Source organism: Phoxinus phoxinus, assembly GCF_949152265.1.
Source record: "Phoxinus phoxinus genome assembly, chromosome: 13".
Lineage (NCBI taxonomy): Eukaryota > Metazoa > Chordata > Actinopteri > Cypriniformes > Leuciscidae > Phoxinus > Phoxinus phoxinus.
Genome location: NC_136888.1, coordinates 12,866,787 through 12,874,994, shown reverse-complemented (window position 1 = coordinate 12,874,994; position 8,208 = coordinate 12,866,787). Strand labels below are relative to the sequence as shown.

General features: G+C 35.6%; 1 protein-coding gene across 2 annotated transcripts; it reads right to left on the bottom strand.

Moving 5' to 3' along the window:
- Nucleotides 1-113: 113 nt before the first annotated feature.
- On the bottom strand, nucleotides 114-6,254 carry LOC307009034 (saccharopine dehydrogenase-like oxidoreductase). 2 transcript variants are annotated; one of them, XM_079632416.1, is made up of 13 exons: nucleotides 6,199-6,252; nucleotides 5,683-6,025; nucleotides 4,134-4,246; nucleotides 3,432-3,512; nucleotides 2,929-3,058; nucleotides 2,766-2,815; nucleotides 2,505-2,635; nucleotides 1,700-1,817; nucleotides 1,396-1,515; nucleotides 1,231-1,287; nucleotides 1,033-1,144; nucleotides 859-940; nucleotides 114-739 (listed from the first exon to the last, which is right to left on the bottom strand). In XM_079632416.1, exons 2-13 carry the CDS (start codon nucleotides 5,879-5,881, stop codon nucleotides 649-651), a joined length of 1,284 nt encoding a protein of 427 aa, XP_079488542.1. In that variant the 5' UTR covers nucleotides 5,882-6,025; nucleotides 6,199-6,252; the 3' UTR covers nucleotides 114-648. The 2 variants fall into 2 exon arrangements, with proteins under 2 accessions (XP_079488542.1, XP_079488541.1); XM_079632415.1 differs by having other exon boundaries at nucleotides 5,683-6,254.
- Nucleotides 6,255-8,208: the final 1,954 nt, after the last annotated feature.

Here is an 8,208-nt window from a genome sequence, read left to right as displayed (position 1 = left end):
CTCTGATAACTCACTGCATTTGTCAAAGTGCATACAACCAAAACGCACCGCTTTGACTATTACATACTACTTTTCAAATACATACACGGCTCTTAAATACTTCCACCCCAAAATACGATTTGATATGCATTTTATTTAGTTAGAAACAAGCCAGAACAGCATTCTGCAAACTTTCAGACAACTCACAGATTCATTGGTCTCTAAAATATTATTTTCTCTCATTTCTTGTATTAGTTTAACGGTCCTGTTCTAGTAATAGGATTCACAAATATAACAACTCATGACAATATAACAAAAACTTTTTCTATATTTTCTTTCAACTCTGGGTGTGCTTTAAATATGTTTTCAGAGATGTCTGTCATCTGTGAGCATGAGCATTTCTGTTAGTGATAAAAAAAACATTGGAACAAATTTCAAACTGAAACACGTGTGATAAAATGAAGGGATTTGTGCCGCACTTGTAGTTCAAATTTCTCAGCCATTTGAGCAGAGTGCATGCTAGTAAACTCATCCCAGTCTACTGTGTGCAAGCCAGTACACTAAACCGGAAAACAGCAACACTGTAAGATAGCCGAGGAAGCTTCAAATAGCAACAAGATTTCTCAACGCTCAAGCAAGAAAGTGAATACGTGCTTCGGAAGAAGGGACTTAAAGGACGGAAAACTGAATGCCGTGTTTGTTGAGGCGGTCGATGAGGGTGGTCTTGGCGAACGTCGCTCCTGGAGTGTACACGCCGCCACTGTGAAGAGAAAACCCAATAACATACATTCAGGACGTGACACTTAATAATACCAACTGCTTATTTAGGTTTAGTTTTGCAGATATATGACAGTGACAGGATAAGTTGGCGGAACCCACGTTTTTGGGAGAGAATCGGATTCATTCAACATGGTAATGGCAGCTTGAACCATAGCGATTGGTGTGGTGACATATCCTGCCTCTGGAAAACACCAAACACAAAAAAAGATATGAGAAATATACAGATGCAGCTTTTCATGAACACTAATATGAGGCTGATGTTAATATGCATACCTGGTCCTTTAACCACAGTGCGGATCTTGCCGTTGGGTTTGCCCTCGCTGAGGTCCTGATCTTCAGTGTAACCCTCTCCAAAAAAGACGAAACGGAAAGAGGAGCCCTCCATCTGCAAGACATCACATTTAAATGAAGCGGTCCATGCAATCATAAAGATTCTAGCTGACAGACTAGATGAAGATATGGGTGTAAAACCTGTTTTCTAGTTGGACCATCTTTGGAGAAGTAGCCAAATGAGAAAAACTCTGGAAACTGCAGACAAAGTATATAATCGATTAGAAAACACAAGATCTGCAATGTAGTCATCAAATTAAATGCAATATTCCAGCAATATATGGCTTTCACAAAATGATGTTTTACCTTAATAAGGAGATTTCTGCCAAAGCTGAACTTTACAAGGAACCAGAACATCAATCCAGCGAAGACAAGCTTAAAAATGTTGGAAATACCGCCGACACCAACATACGCCCCATACTGAACCTGTAAAAAATATGTCAGTACAAACAAAACTTGCAATATATTTCGCAATGCAGGTAATTTTAAATCAAACATGAATATATGAATTATTTCTTTAATCTTGTTGCAGTCATTTTGTTCAAGTTATTTATTTATTTCAGCTTTATTTAAATTAATGAAAACAATATTTAATAGTTTTATAACTTACCGGTGACTCATGGAGTTCTTCATGCAAGTAACGCTGGGTCCTTTTCACCACTGATGGGTCGGAACCCATGAAGGGAAGTGCATATTGCTGTACCTCATTACTATAAAACAGCGCACCCCTGTAGAGATAGAAATTATGTTTTTGTTGATAACAGACATTTGTGTCCGTTTGATGAACGACATTGTGCTGATACCCAACCATAAACAGGTCATTTACACTACGATAAAAAAATTTGGGGTCAGTAAGATTTTTTTTTCATTATTAATAGGTTTTATTCAGAAAAGGATGCATTAAATCAATCAAAAGTGACAGTAAAGACATTTCTAATGTAACAAAAGATTTCTATTTCAACTAAATCCTGAAAAACTAATTATATAACATTAAATGGTTTCATCATGACACTGAAAATCATGTGACACTGAAGACTGTGACACTAATGGCTGCTGAAAATTTAGCTTCGTTATCACAGAAATAAATTACATTTTAAACCATATTAAAATAGAAGAGTTATTTTAAATTGTAATAATTCACTATTTTAACTGTATTTTTGATCAAACAAATGCAGCCTTGGAGAGCAATGAGCAAAAGAGACTTTGTACCAATCCCAAACTTTTGAACGGTAGTGCACATACTATTATGTATAAAAGGTATAGTGACGTAAACACTACAGGCTGTTTCATTGTAAAGGTCAGAGAGAAAGGGGGGAAGAAAATAATATAAATTACAATCAAGCAGACCTAGTAGAAAGCAACAGTGTCGGGCCGACACTATGTTGCAGCCTGGGTCTGCTTGCTGTTGTACACACCTCCTTTTAATTTTTGCCCCCACCACAGGAAGAGGCTTGTGACTAAACTTCTTCCTGAGGCTTCGCAACTTGGGGCCGTCAGCTAAGCCATAGATGGCCGACTGCCAGGTGCCATCATGGATGCTGCCTCCCTACGGACACACGAGAATGTGGCTCAGCTGAGACTTAAACACAAGGGCCTTTTTAAAAAAAACGGACTATTCCAATGTTCAAAGCTTTAATTCTTAATATGTTTTAAGTTTAAAACTTAAGAGCACCCACCTCAGGCCCTGCATTTGCAGTCAAAAAGCTCTCAATAGCTGTTATTGTCCCTGGTAATGAAAACAACAGCATATTAATATTACTAAAAATATTATACAATTTGTTATAGTTTAATATAATATAATTTAACATAATATGATGCACAATTACATGACAAACATACCTTTAAACTGGTCCCTGGTGTAAATGACGCCCATGTCTGCAGGAATGGAGTCAAAACCACAGCTTCCCACAATGTAGACGCCCTTTTCGGCAGCCTGGCCATGGTAGTTCAGCTGCATACTCTCCAGGAACTACAGAAAATACAGATCTCGGAATTTTGAGATTGCACTCAAAGCTAAATTTTGTTTCAAAATAGACCCAGTTTGCCTGATACCCATCCTTGGTCTTACAATTCATCGTGTTATTACCAAAAATATGTCTTAATAATCTTTCATCAAAATAACTGAAAATTATTTTAAAAATTAAAATGACTTTTTTCAGCTGAAGCCACCAAACCCTCTTATTCTCTTTGCATATTGTGTTTCATTGAAGAATACGTCACATTATGGAAGTAAAGCGGGTTGTGGATGCTTGACTTAGTTTAATATTGTTGTGATCAAAGCAAGTTTATGGATTTATTGTCAATGTAATAATGAAATAGGAACAAAGTGTCAGGAAGAGCACCTGTGGTTCTCCGGAGATATCAATGCAGTGAGCTCCGTTCTCCACACAAGTTCTGACCACAGGTTCACCAAAAAACCTATACTGAAAACAAAAAAAAGTAAATATCAGTATATATACAGTATATCTTTATATACATACATTATATATAAATATATATATATAAAAAATAATACTGACTACTAACACACACACTCTGGGGACATCAGAGATTTATTTTACATCTTGTGAAAAGGGCATTTTACCAGCCCTTTAATCAAATAGATGCATGCTTTGTGAGCATAAGAGACTTACAGACACCAAACTTTTGAATGGTAGTGTAAACGAACATTTATTTTATGCAATATGTAATACTATTGTCTAAAAATATCTGAGAAAACAAAACAAAACAATCCTTACTCTTTTAGACAACTATTTTTAGACAAATGTACAGTATGTAAAGAAGACTGAGGGAGATCATCTGAGGTTCAATGTACAAACGTATTTATCTCTTTTTAAAGGACAGTATTGCAAAACCACATATAGTCTCTCACTATGGGTGAGTTATCAGTTATCAGTGTGATGTAGCAATCTGGGTAAACATGAGGCTCTTAAAATTCAATTAGTAATTTATCAATAGCTCGATGTTTGACGACCAATCATATATAATGCTGCCCATAGATAAGTGATTGTGTGTCCTTACTGTCCTACAGTCTGCGTACTTACAGGCCCCACACAGCTGAGCACAATGACTCCCTGTTTGCACATGGCAGCCAACGAGTCGGGATCGCTGACATCCGCGACGAGGACATCTACCTCAGACTTCAACTCCGGCTTACCTGAGAACAAACATTTTAAACATGACATGCACTGTAATTATGCAAAGAGTGCTGGGTTACGTGTCATATTTAATGCAAATTGACAATAAATTATTCATGTTTATGATATAATATACTGCATAGATGCAAATCAGTCTAGGATAAATTCAGTATTATACATAATTCAGTTTGTAAAGTAACTTTGACCATAAAAAAATCCTTAATAGCCGTGTCGTTATTCAGTGTCCGGTCAGCCTACATTCATTCTTCGTGAAATCTAAATATAAGTCTGAGCAAATGTTCTGTTTGAGCCAATCCATTCAAAGCTGCATGATTAAAGGCATGGAATATGTCATTGGAATATAATTTTCCATCAGCTGTTCAGGATTAATTAAGCCATCTCAAAAGACCCCCATGACCAAAGAGCCTATTGTCCAACAAAACGCATGGACATTCTCCAAGCTAAAAGAAGGAATTTATTTGTCAAAGCAGAAAAGTATCAACTATTTAAGAAAATCAGTTCACTGGCGAATGCCACGATGTGGGTCAAAGTCAAGTCCAATCCAATAGAGTTGGGTCATTGCAACCCTTCTAACACTTAGACGTCTTTGCCAAGTTTGCTTACAGTCTAGAATGTTTCCTCTTGTCTGCTAAATGGATAACAGAATTTAGATGCAGAATTTGCTACTGTATATATTCTCGCTAACTCAATCTGCTCAAGAATCCTGTACATTTTTAAAAAAAAGATGCAAAACATGAGTAAATATCAATGGGGTAAAAAGAAAAAGAGAAATGTTTTACCGCCCCTCAGTTAAGAACCATTGTCATAGAGCAATGTTATTTTAGTATTATTTATATGCTATTATAGTATTATGTATTATTGTATTTTTCTATTATATTTCAGTTATTTTAATTGTAGCTATTTTAGATGCTTTTCTCATTGCAATCGTTTTGTTAAGGAGTTTTTTTTTTCCCATTTCTACTTACCATTTATTTATTTAGTTCTAGTAAGTTAGGCCTAACGTTACTAGTATTATTAGAACTAGTTTTGTGTAAATGTACAATTAATACAAATCAGTGGATACACAGCTCAAAATAAATAAACAGTTAACTTAACGTTAGCCTATCTTTGACTCTTGCAACATCTAACGTTACTGGAAAAATTACAATGATAACCAAAGTTTTGGCTAAAATACCATAGTCCCTAGTTTTTATAGTAACGTTAGCTGTTCCTACTGTAACGTTACAGTTCATCCAACATTTAACCAGACAAAAAAGTTTCTGAAACAGTTTGAAAGATACATATTCATAATGATTTTACAGAGCTATCAATTATTGTAACACTAAGTTAAGCACTGTGGTATTTTTGCAGACCTGATGATTTCTAGGGTTCAAGCATATTGAAGAGTTTTATTAGTTCACTAAATTCAATCAAATACAGAGTTTGCTTCACCCACCGAGAACTCCGGCGGCCTGCTCAACAACTTTCTCCAGCTTGGCTCTGTTCCTGCCGGCTACGGCCCATTTCAAACTCCCTTTGGGACCCTCGGATGCGGTGCGGGCCACCTCCTCCACCACAAACTGTCCCGTGAAACCCGAAGCGCCGAAGATGATGATGTGGTAGGGTCTGCCGGATGAGGTGCTGAACGCCGCCATAGCTGGAAGAGACAGAGTGGGACCAGCGCGAGGAACACCTGACAGTTGACAGTTGGGCTACTGGAGCTACTTCCGTAGGCGTCAGTTTTCAACATGAAGTTCAATGAAGAGGATCATCAATGCGCAGCTCTGTTTGCGCACGCTCTGAAATAATCATGGAAATAATCGATCAAATCAGGGAGGAAGATGGATACCCAGGCGAGATTGCCTTAAATAATTATGCATAAGATGTTGTGACCACAAAAGATACGCATAAATCAAGCAAAGATACTTTGTATTGACCGAATATGAATTGCGTCGATAATACGCATACAAACTTCTAGAACACAACCGTGCAATACGTCACATCTCCTCGTTTCTGATTGGTCTACACGGATTGTGGGCGGAACAGGTTTTGGATAAGAAGATTCTAAGGATTATAGTATATTTATGTTTTCTGTAATGTGTTCACAACGATTTATTACTTTTTACATATTTATATGAATGAAATATATAATTAATACACAAGCAATATATGTAAATTAATATAATGATCTACTATTTGTAATTGTTAATTTTTACATAAATTACTTCCAAACTTTGGCATGCAGATAATTTAGTCAGCATAACAAAACTAATATTTAGAAACCAATTTTCTTCTGCCATGTGACATTTTCGCAGGTTATCCTATGAGAAAAAATTTAATTTAATTGATCTGGAATTGACTGTCACTGAATTGTGAAACGTCGTCTCTTATTACAAGAAGTGATTGGAGGAGAGAGCTTGATGATGTAAGCTGAGAAAAAGCAAGTTATTATATTTCGCTAAAATATTATGATTTTTTATTATTTTGAAATAATGTGCACTAATGAATCGTGCACAATAAAGACCAGGAATGTGTATTAAGGAATGTTTCTTTTAATTTCATCTTGATTTTAAATGATTAATGCATAATACGACATAATACAAAGACACATCAGTCCCAACAATAAGATTTATTCACCATGTATTTTTGGTCGAAGACATCTCATTGCATTTTCCTTTAAAATGTTCTCCCAAGACAATAACTAAACAGATTTGAACCATACAATTAGGAAATACAGCAATCGTCACATGATATATACACAAAATCAAAATTAAGATAAACAAATATAGTTTCCAATGGTCTCTGTACAGACAGTATAAGAGAGTGCATGCACCAGAACGTGTGATTCTAAAAGACTTTATTTTGCTTTAAATAAATACTGAAAACTCACACAATAAAGACATTCAATGATCATCTGAACCAGCCAGACAACACACAAATAAAAAAGAAAACCAGACAACACAAAATAAAGTTTTACAGTTCCCGCCAAGTCCTTTGACGCACTTGAGCAGAGCACAGCAAACTACACATTACTTTTACTTCATTAACTGCAGACATTACCATAGTAAGACCGTGCCTCAAAAGGAAAATGTTCAAGACACAGATTTGGTAGAATAAACACAAGATGCACTTATGACAATAACCAAATAAGAATAAACATGAAGTAACAAAAACTAAGTATTTGAATACCATGATTACAGTAACTGTTCAGATTATTAAACAATAGACATGCCTGAGCAAATTATATTCAAATCTTATGACATTCTTGTTCTAGTACCAATTTCATCTCAACAACTTTCCATTGGTAAATACAGTCATATACTGGAGGCCTAGTTTAGGGGGAAAACAAATCCTAGTTACCATGGGGGAAATGAAATATTTAATAGATTTGGCTATTTTTAAAGTCACCATGAAATCAAAATGACAATTCTTGTTTGTTGTTTTATGGAATTTTGCAGGATTTAATATAAATTATTTATCACATAATTTTTTTGAAAGTCATGTGCCCTCATAATCTTTAATCAAAATAACTTCCCCTCCCTCTTTCAGTGACATCTCTTCTCTTCTCTGATGATGTGTTTACTGACCAGAGGGCGGGGCAACCTGTCACTCACATGAGATTAACCAATAGCAAACCACAATGATCCAACGATCAAATCAATTCCCAACGAGCAAAATCAAGCCCTGCCCTACAATCTTTCTTGTTCATAGAAGAAGCTTCCCCTGAATACCCCCCAAACCTGGCAACCCTGATATACGTCACAATATGGCTATCAAAACTTTTGCTTGATGTCGACTTTAAAAAGAAAAACAACTTTAAAAATACAGTTTATGTGGACTAGAGCTGCACGATTAATCGTTAAAAGATCGCGATCACGGCTCAAACACACAAGCAATCTTATTCTTAAATGACTATAAATGTATATATATATATATATACATTTATTTATATATAAATATGTCTACTGTATATAACAATCTC

Bases quoted from the DNA above. Each gene is read 5' to 3' on its own strand.
- LOC307009034 (XM_079632415.1), bottom strand. From the start codon at position 5,881: ATGGCGGCGTTCAGCACCTCATCCGGCAGACCCTACCACATCATCATC. The intron at 1,516-1,699 runs GTAAGTTATAAA...TATTTTTTACAG, and splicing joins AAGAACTCCATGAGTCACCG to GTTCAGTATGGGGCGTATGT. The intron at 941-1,032 runs GTATGCATATTA...GGTGTTTTCCAG, and splicing joins CACTGTGGTTAAAGGACCAG to AGGCAGGATATGTCACCACA.